Source organism: Phycodurus eques, chromosome 9 (genome assembly GCF_024500275.1).
Source record: "Phycodurus eques isolate BA_2022a chromosome 9, UOR_Pequ_1.1, whole genome shotgun sequence".
NCBI classification, from domain to species: domain Eukaryota; kingdom Metazoa; phylum Chordata; class Actinopteri; order Syngnathiformes; family Syngnathidae; genus Phycodurus; species Phycodurus eques.
The window spans coordinates 1,015,291-1,031,954 of NC_084533.1; the positions used below are offsets into that span (position 1 = coordinate 1,015,291).

The 16,664-nt window shown below is 44.6% G+C and overlaps 1 protein-coding gene across 4 annotated transcripts; it reads left to right on the forward strand.

Moving 5' to 3' along the window:
• The first annotated feature begins 1,986 nt into the window (after positions 1–1,986).
• On the forward strand, positions 1,987–16,172 carry hars (histidyl-tRNA synthetase). 4 transcript variants are annotated; one of them, XM_061686350.1, is made up of 14 exons: positions 2,079–2,170; positions 2,788–3,128; positions 3,266–3,355; positions 3,996–4,115; positions 4,196–4,291; positions 5,832–5,957; positions 6,481–6,588; positions 6,677–6,775; positions 8,324–8,417; positions 9,495–9,622; positions 9,727–9,999; positions 10,143–10,259; positions 15,078–15,224; positions 15,825–16,172. In XM_061686350.1, exons 2-14 carry the CDS (start codon positions 3,021–3,023, stop codon positions 15,873–15,875), a joined length of 1,557 nt encoding a protein of 518 aa, XP_061542334.1. In that variant the 5' UTR covers positions 2,079–2,170; positions 2,788–3,020; the 3' UTR covers positions 15,876–16,172. The 4 variants fall into 4 exon arrangements, 3 of the variants coding, with proteins under 3 accessions (XP_061542335.1, XP_061542334.1, XP_061542333.1); XM_061686351.1 differs by lacking the exon at positions 2,788–3,128 and having other exon boundaries at positions 1,987–2,170; XR_009769232.1 differs by lacking the exons at positions 2,079–2,170; positions 15,825–16,172 and adding an exon at positions 12,447–12,565 and having other exon boundaries at positions 2,177–3,128; positions 15,078–15,166.
• The last annotated feature ends 492 nt before the right edge of the window (positions 16,173–16,664 follow it).

Sequence of the window (16,664 nt, forward strand, 5' to 3'; positions counted from 1 at the left end):
GCCGACGACTTGAACACCTACTGCGGATTTGAAAAGGACACTTTCACACCCCACACTCACCCAGCTGCACCACCGACCACCATCATACCTCTGACTCCCCCTCATGCGTTGACCATCCACGAACAGGAGGTGAGACGCATCTGCAGATGACAAAACATCAACAAAGTGGCAGGCCCAGACCTTTTGTTCCCATCCTGCCTCAAAGTCTGCACGGACCATCTCGCTCCAGTCTTCACACAGATCTTCAATATATCGCTGGAACTGTGTGAAGTACCACCCTGTTTCAAACACTCCACCATCATCCCAGTCCCCAAGAAAACTGCAATCTCAGGTCTGAATGACTACAGGCCTGTCGCCCTGACATCTGTGGTCATGAAGTCGTTTGAACACCTCGTGCTGGACCATTTCAAGAGCGTCACCGGTCCGCTGCTCGACAGCCTACAGTTTGCCTATCGAGCAAACAGGTCTGCGGATGACGAAGTCAACATGGGAGTGCACTTAACCTCGATGGCGAGGATCCTGTTCGCGGACTTCAGCTCAGCGTTCAACACCATCATCCCTGAACTCCTTTCATCCAAGCTTCTCCAGCTCAGCGTCTCACCTGCCATCTGCCAGTGGATTTACAGCTTCCTGACGGGCAGGACACAGCAGGTGTGGCTGGGGGAGGCCACCTCATCCACACGCAGCATCAGCACTGGGGCACCCCAAGGTTATGTTCTCTCTCCGCTGCTCTTCTCTCTCTACACGAACGACTGCACCTCGACGCACCCGGCTGTCAAACACCTGAAGTTTGCAGACGACACCGCAGTCATCGGCCTCATCAAAGACTGTGACGAGTCTGCATATCGACAGGAAGTGGTGCGGCCGACACGACCTGGTGCTGAACACGCTCCAGACTGTAGAGATGATCGTGGGCTTCAGGAGGCATCCTTTGCCACAGCTGCCCCTCACACTGTCCAACTGCCCTTTGTCTACCGTCGAGACCTTCAACTTCCTGGGAATTCCACTCTCTCAGGACCTGAAGTGGGAGATCAACGTCAACTTCATCCTCAAAAAGCCCCAGCAGAGGATGTACTTCCTGGAGGGGTTTGTGTGTCCCAATGATCCTAGGAGCTAAGTTGTCTGGGGCTTCAGGCCCCTAGTACGATCACCCATGGTAAACAGGTCGTGGATGAGGGCAGACAAAGCATGGCTCCCAAAAAAACCCTATGATGAATAACACAAATGGAGATCAGTATCCCTTGCCTGGACGCAGGTCACCGGGGCCCTGAAGGTGGGGCTCGAAGGCGAGCGCCCGGTGGCCGGGCCTGCACCCATGGGGCCCGGCCGGGCACAGCCCGAAAGGGTAACGTGGGCCACCCTTCCCATGGGCTCCCCACCTGTGGGAAGGGCCATAGGGGTCGGGTGCAGTGCGAGCTGGGCGGTGGCCGAAGCAGGGACCTTGGCGATCCGATCCCCGGCTACGAAATTATTTGGGGAAAGCGGCTTAAATCAGGTGAGGTCAAAGTAGAAGAGAAGTGGTTGTAAGTACACTAAGGTTTGCTCGCACGTACGTCTTAAGAGCGCACTAAGATAATGGGGAAGCTCAATGGGTTATGTTTGGCAAGTTTTCGAGAATGCAGACCATGTGCAATTTTATTGCAATAAAGCCACAGAACACAGACAACCAAGGAGTGAAAGGGAGGCAAAAAATGAAATTGAGAAAATCCTTAAGGAAGAAGGAATTGATTTGAATATGTTAATTATTTTTCTTCATGAAAACAATTTAAAGGATAAAGAATCACACATTTTCGAAATGTCTTTTAGCTTTTTAGAGCGGCACGGGGGACGACTGGTTAGCACATCTGCCTCACAGTTCTCAGGGCCGGGGTCCTAAATCCGTTTGCACGCTTCCATACGATAGGTGGCGGTATGCACGAAAGAGATGTAATCCACCGATATATTAGTAGTAGAAGAAGAAGAAGAAGAAGAAGAAGAAGAGTTGTAGTAGTAGTAGTAGTAGTAGTAGAAGAAGAAGAGTTGTGTCTGCCGTGGTCCATCATCACGGTGTCGGTGGTATCGTTCAGACATTTGAGTAACAATGGAAGGCAAAACTCAGATCCAAGAAGCGATTAAACTGCAAGGCAACGTGGTTCGGAAGATGAAGTCTGAGAAGGCAAGCAAAGAGCAGGTAAGCGATGTTATGCGACGTCTAAGTGGCCTTTCGTGGGAAAGTCCACGACAACGTGGGAGGGAATGGAACTGGAAGCTCGTCGCTTTTTTCGACGTACATGACTGAAGTCCAAACAAAACGGCGTTCGTTCGTTGAGGCTTTTTTTTTGGCTCACTTGGCGCGGAAAGGTCAGACGTGCTCGCAGTAGCGAGTCGTCTTCTCCAAAATAGGAGGGCATGCAAATGTTGCCTTCAATCGAGGCTGACGCAATAGCCGAGTCACGCGGCATTATATACAGCATACACATATTCAAATACGGAGATCATCATCATCATCATAAAATACACCCATAACCTAAAGTGGTTAAACTAACCAGCCTCCAATAGTCCTTTTGCGACTTAGTTTGACTGCTGTTGAGACTGAAGCTTGGGGACTGTTGACAAAGTGCTAATGTACTCGAATGTACTCGCCAATGCTGCTGTGCGATGGTACAGACGTTGGATTACATTTAGCTCAGGACTGTCTGTATGTGGACGGATGCTTTGATTGACTTGGTCCATCTTATGTTCTGTTCTCCTCAACTGGGGTGATGATGATGATGATGATGATGCGTCGTCATGCACCGCCACCCCAAGTGATAGGGTTGCTTACCACTTTTCTCCTGTTCTTCCGGCCTGACCTTTGGTATCCTGTTGGCGACGTCACCAAACACGTGACCATCCACGGACTACGTTGTACCCGCCGGCTCCCTCGACATTCATCGCTTCGAATGGCTTTTGGGCCGGCGACCACGATACCACTGGGTGATGCGCTCTCATTAAACTTCGGTTGTTATTTTTGATACGGTTTGTGTCCTCTCTGCTACTGGATGAACATGCTTGCCGTATTTGTCCGGACTCGCTCTGCTATGGTTGGCCTCCAACTTGCAAACCGTCTCCAATCTCGATGTTCGTTTATGGGAAACACTGTGGCACAGGTACGTAATTGTATGCATTTAGTGCACATGTGTGCGCTTGTTATTGTGATGCAATGCCATCACATCTTATGTAAAGTGAAGCACGGTTGTGACAATGCCATGTGTTCAAAATTCTATTACTGGCTTGTCCTTCACAGGTCGATAAAGAAATTGCCAAACTTCTAAAGCTGAAGGCACAATTGGGAGAAGATGATGGAAAACATCAGTTTGTTCTCAAAACAGCTAAGGTAAGTGCACAGTGCTGCAACGGACTTGATCTTTTATGAGTCATTAAAACCTCTCCAGGATTTCATGGAAATCTGGGGGGGGGGGGGGGGGGGGTGAACATGTTAAGTTTTATTCTTTTAAGCAAATTAATGAAGTTTAAAAAAAATATATGATGTTCTACTTCATAATTTTGGCAGCAGTAACTTGTGTTGCACCGAAATCTAAATTCTTGACCAAAACCCGAAAACGGGGGCGGTCGAAAGCCGAAACACCGAAAGAAATGACCATGCCAAATATTAGTAAAGTCGAGCTGACGACCGATGAATTCACTTCCAGAGCAGTTTGTCTCAATTTCCATATTTTAAAAATTATGTCAGAAACATTTTTGGGGACAGTTATTGCAGTAAATGATGTTACGGGATAAAAATAGTACATACTGTTCAGTTCCACAGCAGAATGATTCCTCTGTAATCGTAATCATCAATAAAGTATGGCTTCAGTCAACTTATTGCATGAACCTATATAGATATAGATATAGATATATGGTCCTGTTTTGGTCCACTCCACTGTGTATCCCGCAGTTTGAAACAATTCTTCTTCTTATCCACATGAAAATTGATGGAATTGATTAAACTTGGCAAATCCTTGTCCTTGTTTCAGGGGACGAGAGACTACAGCCCAAAGCAGATGGCAATCAGAGAGAGTGTTTTTCACACCATCATCAGTTGCTTCAAACGTCATGGAGCGGAAACAATCGACACACCAGTTTTTGAACTCAAAGTAAAAATTCCCTCTTACACAAATGTCAATAAATGTATTTGTGTTTGAGATGTTAACACTTTATCCTTGGTCGTATGCAGGAGACCCTGACAGGGAAGTATGGAGAAGACTCCAAGCTCATTTATGACCTTAAAGACCAAGGAGGAGAGCTGCTGTCCCTCAGATATGACCTCACCGTATCCTTAATATACACAACTATTCAGTGATACGGTACATAGTTTTTTGTCAGGCTATAGTCTATGCGGAAAGTATTCACAGCGCTTCGCTTTTTTCACAATTTATGATGTTACAGCCTCGTTCCAAAATGGAATACATTCATTTTTTTCCCTAAAAGTTTTTTTTTTTTTTTGCACACGACACCCCATGTCCAATGTAAAAAAAAAAAAGTCTTTTTGGAAATGTTTGCAAGTGTATTCAAAATAAAAAAACTAAGAAATGCCATACATCAGCGTTTGCCACATAGGTACAGAAACAATTTCTGCTGGTAGGGGTTAGGAATTTCTTGCATGAGGCCAATTCGATACATATCTAGATTGACGCGGAGCGATTCGATTCATAAACGATCTCTTTACGAGCGGAACGATTCGATACGATTTGATTCAGTATGGGAGGGATACGATTCTTTATTCGATTCATTGCGGACAAAATGTGATAAAGAACCTTGACTTAACCTAATTCTATAAAATGTCATTTGTCTAACCTGATTTTCAAACATGTACATCAAAAGCCCTTAACCCTGAGCGTTGTTTCTTAATGGCACACATGCACTTATTTTTTTTTGCTGACTGCTGATTGACTTTTTGAACTTTGAAGTCGTGCTAACCAGCTTAGGTCAATCGGTGATTGTTGTGTCAGCTTCGTGGGCATACCTGGCCGTGTGTCCTCTCGGTAGCTTCTTTTTTAGGGTCCCACAGTACGCTCGCGAACCTATAAGTGGACCGCGAGGACTTGAGAAGAAGCATTCGAAATTGAAATTGCCGAGATGTACCTACCTTTGCCATATTGTCTGCATGTTTCCAATCGGCGGCTCACGTTTCGTGGCCGGCCCAGGTGTCGACGGCGGACTTGAGATAAGCTACGTAATTGGACGTTGCGTTCAATGTTTACAACTCCTGGAGGAGCGTTACTTTATTACTATTACCACGAAAGTAGCTTAACTACCATCTCTGCAGCACTCCGCCAATCAGGCCTGTATTGAAGAGCGGCCAGACCGAAGCGCTTCCTCTGTGAAAGGCACATGGCGGCCTGCCTGGAGTTTTCCAGAAGGGACCTGAAGGACTCTCAGACCGTGAGGAGGGAAATTCTCTGGTCTGATGAGACAAAGATTGCACTCTTTGGCGCAAATGTATGTACCAGGCGTATTGTCACGTGACCAATACCGTCCCTATAGTAAAGCATGGTGGTGGCAGGATCATGCTGGGAGGAGGTTTTTCAGCGGCAGGAACTGGGACACTAATCAGGATTGAGGAAAGATAAATGCAGCAATGTGCAGCGCCATCCTGGATGAAAACCTGCTCAAGAGTGCTTAGGACCTCAGACTGCGGCAGGCAGTACTCTCTAAATGTGTTCATACAATATGTAACACGTCTTTGCGGTAGGCATATTGCACCTGCCATTATTGTGATGATATTCTTTTGCTATAGCGCGCAGCCCTACTCGCCATACATCTTTCTTCACAACAAAACTACGTGTTGGCCTTGATTGCGTCACTTTCAGGTGCCATTTGCTCGCTACCTGGCGATGAACAAGATCACCAACATCAAGCGATATCACATTGCTAAGGTCTACCGCCGAGATAACCCTGCTATGACCCGTGGACGCTATCGAGAGTTTTACCAATGTGTGAGTCCTTTTCAGTTGGTCCTGTTCAAGTGTGAATTTTGACTTTCTGGTCTTAACCTTGTACTGTTTTGCTCAATTGGACGTTTCCTAGCACTTGACAGATGAGGCAAATGTTTAACATTGAAATTCTTTTTAATTTATTTTTCAAAATTATTTCTTGATTTCTTACTTTTTTTGGGGGGTGCAGAAGCGCAATGGTTCGAAAACAGTTGTGACAAAGCATAAAAGCCCAAGAATGTTGGAGTGTGGTAAAATTAGAAAAATGGATACAAAATAAACAGGCTGGTAATAAGTTACTTGCTTATAAGTGCTTACAACATGATACAGTTAGCTCTAGAAACGGCTGGAGACATCATCATCAGCCATGCTGTGTATTGAATTTCTATAGTTCTTTAGTTAGTATTTGCTGGCGGACCATGCAGCCCTATTTATACTGTTGTAGTTGCTTGAGTGGTCTTGGAATTTCTGGGGTGGTTGTCACATCATAACTGCTGCATTTCATGAATAATTCTCTGCATTGTAGGATTTTGACATTGCCGGGCAGTATGATAGCATGGTTCCAGATGCTGAGTGCTTGAGGATTGTCCACGAAATCCTCAGTGAGCTGGACCTTGGGGACTTCCGCGTCAAGGTAGCATCACCGAAGAGGACCGTTTAATTACCATCTGAAAATGAGCAAAGCGATTGAACGAAACTGTCATCCTTGTTTTGTGTTCAAGGTCAACGACAGGCGCATCCTTGATGGGATGTTTGCCGTGTGCGGCGTTCCAGATGACATGTTCCGCACCATCTGTTCAACAGTCGACAAACTGGACAAGGTAGGCAGATTTGTTTTTGCTTTTTATACACCACCCGTTGACTTGGCAAAGGAGCATTATACGTTTACCATGCCACTGCCTGAGTTCCATCTGCAAATGGATCAAGCCTGTATCTTTTTGAAAATCCTTTTATTTTTTTGCAATGCCATCCTTTCGTCCATTCCATAGAAACTAGTTCTGCCTTCAACAAATAGCTCGGCCACCTTGACTTTTAGGCAGCCTCACTAAAACTTTCCAACTGGAATATTAATGCCCCTTGTGAACAGACATGGCCTGTAGACCAGGCAACCAAACGACTCCTTTTTTTGCATTCCAAAAGAAGGACACCATACATGGTTTGGGGATGTGCCTCTAACTTTGGGCATACACGGTTGAGTTCTCCCACACCAAATCCAGGCTAGTGAGTCCTAACTAAGCCTTGTTGCATCAACTTCATGGGACGCCTGCTCGGATGAGAGACCAAACGCCTGCTAAGACGACCAGAACAGTCCAGTTGCGATTCAGTCAGTGTCCTGAGAATAAAATGACCTGGATGAATGAGGATGTGTAATTAACAAATTTGCCATAAAACGAGATCTGATCGCCACCTAAGTCAGGGGTATTGACAAATTAGATCTTCCTCTATTGAGAACAAGCACAAAAAACTCATAGTGCTTGTGGAAAAAGTATGTGAAGCATCAGAATCATCTTTATTTGCCAAGGAATTTGTCTCTGGTAGTTGGAGCCGCTCCTGTACGACAATCGACAGCCCTTTTGACGAGAGCTACTTTTGAGACGTAAATACATCAAAGTACACTACGGCGAGTCATTGAGCAATCAGTCCACAAAACATTTAACCAAAACTGCTGTGAAGTGTAAGGACGATGTTTTGCAAACGTCAGGCATGCAGCCATGTTCTTTTAAGCAAGAGGTGGCTTCCTTTGTGGTGTGGTCCTTGACTGATGTGTCTTCGTTGTGCTCTCGCTGTCGTTTTGACTGGGTGCCCACTTTTTGGGAGAGTTGCACCAGTCCCAAAGTGTTGACTATTTGTGTAACTTACCAGCTTTATGTAAACCAACAATTCTTGATTGTAGGTCCTCTGAAACCTCTTTTTTATTTTAATTTGTATTTTATTTTTTGCAAGGCATGGCTCACATAAGCCTGTTCTTCTTGTGCACCGCAAACTCCATAAATTTGAGTTTTTTTGTTTTTGTTTTTTTTAATCAGTCCAAGTAGCTGTCGTCAACGCCTCCAAATGTGTCTTAATGAGCCTGTGAAACTAAGACTATGTGATCAAACTTCACATACTTTTTCCACTAGCTTATTGATGTTTTTTGGGGTGTTTGTCCATTTTCTTTTAAATGCAGCGTTAGTATTTTGGACCGTTCTTTGTCAGTAACCCTTGACTTAGAAATGTATTCAGAAAACCATGACATTCCAAAACGTCCACAAACTATTTCTTGGCACAGCACCAACTGAAATATTTTTACAAATCTTTAAACCTTAAACCTTACAATAAAACCTTGAAAACTCTTACTCCCCCCTTCCTTTGCTTGTTTACTCCATCAGATGCCATGGGAGGATGTGAAGAGAGAGATGGTGAATGAGAAAGGCTTGTCAGAGGAGGCTGCTGACCAGATTGGGAAATACGTCAGTATGCAGGGTAAGACTTAGTGGTGTCATTTCATCCATTTTCCGTACTGCTTCTCCTCACGAGGGTCGCGTTGGCGTGCTGGAGCCTATCCTGGCAGTCTTTGAGCGAGAGGCGGGGTACATCTTGAACTGGTCGCCAGCCAATCGCAGGGCACATATAAACAAACAACCATTCGCACTCACATTCGCGCCTTAAGGCAATTTAGAGTCTGCAATTAACATACCATGCATGTTTTGGGGATGTGGGAGGAAACCGGAGTGCCCGGGGGAAACCCATGCAGGCACGGGGGGAATATGCAAAACTCCATACAGGCAAGGCCGGATTTGAACCCCGGTCCCCAGAACTGTGAGGCAGATGTGCACAGCAAGCAAATACAATAAACAAATCTCTTGATCTCAAAACGAAGCCTGACTGCTGAGCATCGCGTGGAACTGAGGATGATTCAGTCCTGCAAAATAGACTGTATTTCATTTCAACAACCTTGCAAACTTTACAAAGCCTCTTTGCGCGTTTGTTTCCATCTGAGTTGTAATCATCCGGAGCTGGATTTGTCGCTTGAATGCTGCGGGCAGGAGTGCTACAAATATTTCTCATGGATCCTCTCATTTATTTCATGAATTGTTTATCTTCATTTCATTCGCCTTTCCTTAAAGTTGAAACATTTTGACCTGAAATTAAGAGTTAAGAGTAATAATTTGTAATGTTCGGGGAGATTGTGGCTAGTTAACAGTAATAATTCATTTTCACAGGCCATGACGCCGTTAGCATTTGCTTCTCTCGCCCAATGGGCGAGCAGGCCCCTGGTGTTTGTGGAGGATGTGTTGACACGCTTGCAAATGCTAAACGAATTAACCTAACTTGCGTTTTTGCTGGGCTCTCCGGCGAAAAGCCAGCGCAAGCACTGGGAGACCATGCAAACTCTCTCGGCCAAGGTGCTGACACAAATTCAGCATTTGATCCCTGCGCGCTACGTAGTTGCTGCCCACTGTTTCGGTGGGATGTTTGAAATACAAAGAACAAAATGTACATGTTACAATTTAAGTTCTTTCACCTTTATGAGGTAGCTGTTTTTGCTTATTTTTATAGGTGGGATGGACTTGGCAGAGCGCCTCCTTCAGGACCAGAAAATGTCTCAGAGTAAGCAAGCTTGTGCAGGTCTATCAGACATAAAACTGCTCTTCAGCTACTTGCAACTTTTTCAGGTTACAGACAAGGTACAAAATACCAGTCACTCTGGTTTATGTACGCACAGTTGTGCATCTTCTTCTTTTTATTTATCTTTGTTGCTGCTCTAATGTTGACATCTTGTCATTTCCAGGTGGTGTTTGACCTCAGTCTTGCACGGGGTCTGGACTATTACACAGGAGTCATATATGAAGCAGTGCTGTGTCAGGCAGGTGCAGAGTCCTCCTCCACTCAAGTTCAAAATAGCGCCCCTACTGATGAATGTGTTAGTGTGGGCAGTGTTGCTGGAGGGGGACGCTATGATGGATTGGTTGGCATGTTTGACCCCAATGGTAAGAAAGTGCCATGTGTGGGCGTCAGCATCGGCATTGAGAGAATCTTCTCTTTCATGGAGCAAAAAGCTGAGGTATGTATGAGGTCAGTTTCAGAGCTATCTTTTTTTTTTTTTTTTTTTTTTTTTTTCGAAATGCATTGTCATGTAATTTATTTTTGTTGGCTTCAAGTCTAAGTTAGGTATACCGTCAGTTTCATAGGAGTGGTTTTCTTTAGGCTTTAGCGTTGAAGATACGCACAACTGAGGTGCAGGTGATGGTGGCATCTGCGCAGAAGAACTTGATGGAGGAGAGGCTCAAACTTGTCACTGAACTTTGGAATGCTGGAATCAAGGTTAGGATTTTCTGGCCTTTTCTACTCCATTTCATCTGCGAGAATTGTTGACTTGAGCTGTTGATACATCTTTAAACTGTCACCTATAGTTTTATACAGTATATCTACAGCGAAACAGACACATGTAACTACCCGGAGCCTTGTCACTACCTGAGTCGAGAGACTCAAATAACAGACTATACGGGAACTGATACGATCGATAATCAGTTGGGGCGTGACGTTATGCCAAAAATCACGCTTCGATATCTACCATTGTTTTGAAGTCATGGTTCAGTTGACATCCGTACAGATGGGAAAATGCAAAAATTACGCGGAACAGGAAGTAACGCAAGGCGTCGCTTCCGGCTTATTCTTATCCCCCAAAATTAGTTAAGTTTTTATTTAAGCCATATACGCTACATCTGCGTGAAGATTTCAAATTTTTTTTAGCCTTATTGTACTCTTTGGAGCCTTTTTTTTTACATTAGCATTCTGACGTATAGCGGTAGCAAGCGGTTCGATGGATATTGCAAATAGCATTGGTGAGCGTGGATATCCTTGTCTGGTTCCTCTTTGTGAAGAAAAAACGTTGTGATGTAATCCGATTTGTGGCGACTGTCGCTTTCGGCGAGTTGTATAATGGGATCCAATGTATAAATGAGTCTCCAAAGCCAAATTTGTGAAGTCCTGCAAACAGGAAACCCCAGTTAACTTTATCGGAAGCTTTGTCTGCGTCAAGTAACATGATGATTGCATTTAGATTATTACGCTGTGACATGCTTATTACATTTAACAGAGGTCTGACATTTGTGGAACTTCGACCATTAAAGAAGCCTGTCTGCTCATAGTGGGTTCTCGACGGGTACTGTACAGTACAGTACAGTACTGTCGTCTGTACTTTTGCCTATATGACAAGCCAACAGACACGGCAAAGACTTTCTGTGCGGCGTGTTATAACGCTACTCGAGCGAGGGGCACACAATATGTAGGAATACTGCATACTGCGTAAAAGCTTGTGCCGTGTCACTGAAACATACGGTGGGTACGAAAAGTATTCAGACCCCCTTAAATTTTTCGCTGTTATATTGCAGCCATTTGCTAAAATTATTTAAGTTCATTTTGTTCATTAATGTACACACAGCACCCCATATTGACAGAAAAAAACTGAATTGTTTAAATGTTTGCAGATTTATTAAAAAAGAAAAACTGAAATATAACAGCCATAAGTATTCAGACCCTTTGCTGAGTAGTTAGTATAAGCACCCTTTTGAGATAATACAGCCATGAGTCTTTTTGGGAATGATGCAACAAGTTTTTACACCTGGATTTGGGGATCCTCTGCCATTCCTCCTTGCAGATCCGCCTCCAGTTCCGTCAGGTTGCAAGGTGAACGTTGGTGGACAGCCATTTTTGGGTCTCTCCAGAGATGCTCAATTGGGTTTAAGTCAGGGCTCTGGCTGGGCCATTCAAGCACAGTCAGAGTTGTTCTGAAACTACTCCTTCGTTTATTTTAGCTGTGTGCTTAGGGTCATAGTCTTGTTGGAAGGTGAACCTTCGGCCCAGTCTGACGTCCTGAGCACTCGGGTGAAGGTTTTTGTCCAGGATATTCCTGTACTTGGCTGCATTCATCTTTCCTTTGATTGCAACCAATTGTCCTGTACCTGCGGCTGAAAAACACCCCCACAGCATGATGCTGCCACCACCATGCTTCACTGTTGGGACTGTATTGGACAGGTGATGAGCAGGGCCTGGTTTTCTCCACGCATACAGTTTAGAATTAAGGCCAAAAAATTCCATCTTGGTCTCATCAGTCCAGAAAATCAGAATCATCTTTATTTTTGCCAAGTATGTCCAAAAACAATTTGTCTCCGGTATATGGAGCCACTCTAGGAGGACAACAAAGAGTCAATTGACAGAGAATACTTTTGTGACACAAAAACATTGAGAAAAACAGTCACTGAGCAATAAAATGTTGCGAGTAATCTGGTAATCTGCTGGGATAATTTTATTTTATTTAATTGTTTTGGACAATTGTGCAAAAAGATGCAGAGTCCTCTAACAATTAGAGCAGTTCGAATGACTAACATAGCAATAGTCCGGTGCAGTGACCATAGTGCAAAGGGTGCCGAGACTTCAAGGAATGTATGCAGTTTAAAGTGACTAGTAGTGCGATAATCTGGGATCATGTCGATTGTGCAAATGTTGCAGATACTCCTCAAACAGTGTGCAAGTGGTGCAGTTGCTACTCTGGCGTGAGTGGCCAGTATTGGTCGACAACAGATATGGAAATAGTGCAGCGTGGCGACACAACTACAGTGAATGCACAGGTAATGTATAATTGGTCCGACAGAAATATGACGACAAACTCGACAAAAAATTGGCAGCATGTTGCAATGGAATTGTAAGTTAGCTGTTTAAGAAGTTGATGGCAAGAGGGAAGAAGCTGTTGGAATGTCTCCTAGTTTTTGGTTGCATTGTTCGTTAGCGTCTCCCTGAGGGAAGGAGCTGGAAGGGCTGGTGACCGGGATGTGGAGGGTCCAAGAAGATTTTGCACACTCTTGTCTTAGTTCTGGCAGCGTGCAAGTCCTCAAGGGTGGGTAAGGGTTTACCAACGATCTTTTCAGCAGTTTTGATTGTCCGTTGCAGTCGGAGTTTGTGCTTTTTTGTAGCAGCAGCAAACCAGACTGTGACGGATGAACACAGGACTGATTCGATGACCTCTGTGTAGAACTGCCTCAACAGCTCGTGTGGCAGGCCGTGCTTCCTCAGAAGCCGCAGGAAGTAGATCCTTTGCTGAGCCTTTTTGAGGATGGAGTTGATTGCCCACTTCAGGTCCTGAGAGACTGTAATTCCCAGGAACTTGAAGGTCTCAACATTTGACACAAGGCAGCTGGACAGCGTGAGGGGAAGCTGTGGGGAAGGATGCCTCCTGAAGTCCACGATCATCTCAACAGTCTTGAGCGTGTTCAGCTCCAGTTTGTGTCGACCGCACCGCAGCTCCAGCCGCTCCGCTTCCTGTCGATATGCAGACTCGTCACCGTCTTTGATGAGGCCGATGACTGTGGTGTCATGTGCAAACTTCAGGAGTTTGACAGCCGGGTGCGTTGAGGTGCAGTCGTTTGTGTAGAAGAGGACACAACGTGCTGATGCTGCGTGTGGATGAGGTGGCCTCCCCCAGCCTCAGCTGCTGTGTCCTGCCCGTCAGGAAGAAATCCACTGGCAGATGGCAGGCGAGACGGATGATGGTGTTGAACGCAGAGCTGAAGTCCACGAACAGGATCCTTGCATAGGTCCCTGCGCTGTCGAGGTGTTCTAGGATGAAGTGCAGTTGACTGCTTCATCCGCAGACCTGTTTACTCAGTAGGCAAACGGCACGGGGTCCAGCACGAGGCTTTCAAACGACTTCATGAACACAGATGTCAAGGCGACAGGCCTGTAGTAATTCATCATCCCAGTAGGGACTGGGATGATGATGATGGAGTGCTTGACACAGGATGGTGCTTCGCACACTTCCAGAGATCTAATGCGAGCTGGTCCGTGCAGACTTTGAGGCAGGAAGGGGACACAAGGTCTGGGCCTGCCGCTTTGTTAATCATTTGTTGCTTGAAAATGGGTCTCACATCCTGTTCGTGGATGTCCTGTTCAACGCAGAAGTCAGAGGTGTGATGGTGTTCGGTGGTGTGGGGTGTGAAAGTGTCCTTTTCAAGTCTGCAGTAGAAGGTGTTCAAGTCGTCGGCTAGTCTACTATTGTTCTCAGCTTGGGGGGGATCGTCTCTTGCAATTGGTTAGCGATTGTAATATATGCCAGACTGGCCATTTTTGCCCAGTCACGTCGTTATTGTTGTGCCATAAACACTGACATTAACTGAGGCAAGGGAGGCCTGCAGTTTTTTGAAGTTGTCTTGATTCCTTTGTGGCCTCCTGGTTGTGTCATTGCTGTTCTCTTGGGGTAATCTTGGTAGGCTGGCCACTCCTGGGAAGGTTCACCACTGTTCCATGTTTTCACCATGTGAGGATTATGGTTCTCCCCATGGTTCGCTGCTTTAAATGGCTTTTGCAACCCTTTCCAGATTGATAGATGTCAATTACTTTATTTCTCAACTGTTCTGGAATTGCTTTGGATCGTGTCATTTTCAGCTTTTGTCCGATCTTTTGTCCCACATGATTTTGTCGGGACAGATTCTGTTTGTGTGATTTCTTGATTGAACATTGAATTGTCTGGAGGTAATCAGGCTTGGTTGTGATCCGTCAAAAATTGTGATTAGCCACAAATAATTCATGATTTAACAAGGGGGGAATTACCTTTTCACACAGAACCAGGTAACTTTGGATAGTTTTTGTCCTTAATGCATTAAATCACCATGTAAACAAACTTCACTTGGGTTATATTTGTCTGTTTACATTTGTTCAACAAAATGGGGAAACTGCAAGAATTTGCGAAGAGGGGGGGGGGGGGCCCAATACTTTTACACGGCACTGTATAACCCCACTTATTCAAGAATTCTTTGGGGGGGTTAAAAGTTCTAATTTTTCAATGCAATTATAATGGGCGTCAGTTATTTGCAGATTTTCGCTATTAGTGTTCCAGCCCGGTCCTACTGTACTGCCCAAAAGCTTGTTGCTACTCATGGCATGTGCAACTTGTGCATGTGGGTAGATGGTGAGGCAGTTACACGTCCAGAACATTTGGTATGCCTCTCATAGTATCGAATGTTCCATACCGAAACACTTTAATATGAATACATGCACTGTTACACCCCTAATAATCAGTACTTTACTCAATTCAATATGCTAGAGTACTAATAGGGCCTATGTTGTTATTTCTGTTCACGTCTGAAGGCAGAAGTGATGTACAAGAAGAACCCCAAATTACTCAGTCAGCTGCAGCACTGCGAGGATTCAGGGATCCCCCTTGTGGCCATACTTGGTGAACAGGAGCTACGAGATGGTGTGGTCAAGCTCCGTGTTGTGGCCACGAGAGAGGAGGTAACTAACTGTGCGGTGCGACCTGAAAGTATTCAGATATTTCAAAACAGTTTTTCACAATTGATGTGACCTTTAACCTGTACAACGAAATGGGGAAAAAATAAAATCTTTTAGAGAGGGGTAGTAAAAATAGACTGTAAATAATGGGGCCATTTAAATGGTGGCGGATGTGTGCTAAACTCTCAATTGATATGAGTTTGAATGTGATCGGTAAATTACTGAACCCAGCCACATCCCCAGTTATAAGATTGTTTATTTTTCTTCTGAGTTATACCGGTTATAGGTCCAGTGGTGGAAAAAGGTTTGAAGGGATTTATGTAAAACAAAAGTTTCTAATATTTTGGTGAACGTATTCCCGCCAGAGCGTCAACATTTAAGAAAGATCTCAGCATGATGCAATACAGTTGTACACCACAGCAAACTATTTTGGAACATGAGTTTGTGCGGGTGGAATGTATATTCTACATTACAGTATCATCAAGATTTGGACGATTCTTGATGTGATTAAATGTGGTCCGCAGCCATGCCTTTTGAATTTTGATTGTACCAAAGCTTTTTACCGTCTAAAGCCCCTGAGCTCTTTTTGCTCGTTTCTCACAGGTTGATATTTCAAGAGCCGATCTTGTCGACGAGATCCGGAGGAGGACCTGAGACCTGAGGCCTAATTCAGCCACAAATGCATCGTGGGTTGCCTGCACCTTTACTGGTCTTTTTTTATTTGTAATTTTTTTAAATTTTGTTGCCCTGCCCTCATGTTTTTGATGAATGCATCATGGATCATAATCAATGTCCATCTATCATTTACCGCTTCACAACTCTTGGATCTCTTGGAAATCTGTTGTTGGAGTCTATAAGGTACTCTTAATGGAGATGTTGAAATTAAGTGTTCAAAACCATGCTGATGTGACTTAACATTTGTGACATGCTGAATAAAACTATTTAAGGTGACGTCCTAATGACCAGAGATGTTGGTTTACAACCGGGAGCGATAATGTGACCTACACGCTTCGTAGGAATGGAGTGACGCTCGCATTTGCGCATTTGGGGGTGGGGGTAAGCGAAACCTTGTTGCTAGGCTAAAGCTGAAACGCTGACGATTTAAAGGGACTGCAACAAATGTTATGATCTGTACATCATTGCGAAGCATTTGTAATGCCAGCTCAAAACACGGCCGTGCCACTTCTGATCGGTTTTGTGCTGGAGGGTCACAAACCGTATTAAAACTATAACATGTAAGCAGATGCCTCTATCAAAACACAATTGTTGACAGAGGGTCATTTTTTATTTTTTTTCCAAATATTGACAAATGAATGAAAAAAGGGCTCCAGCACAAAGGGTGCTTTTCTCAAAAGGGCAGGCGTTGGAGCACCAGTCGCGGTCGGTCTGTGACCGTCTATCATCGTCTGCATTAAGAAGTTAACCGAATGAATTCCAAATTGC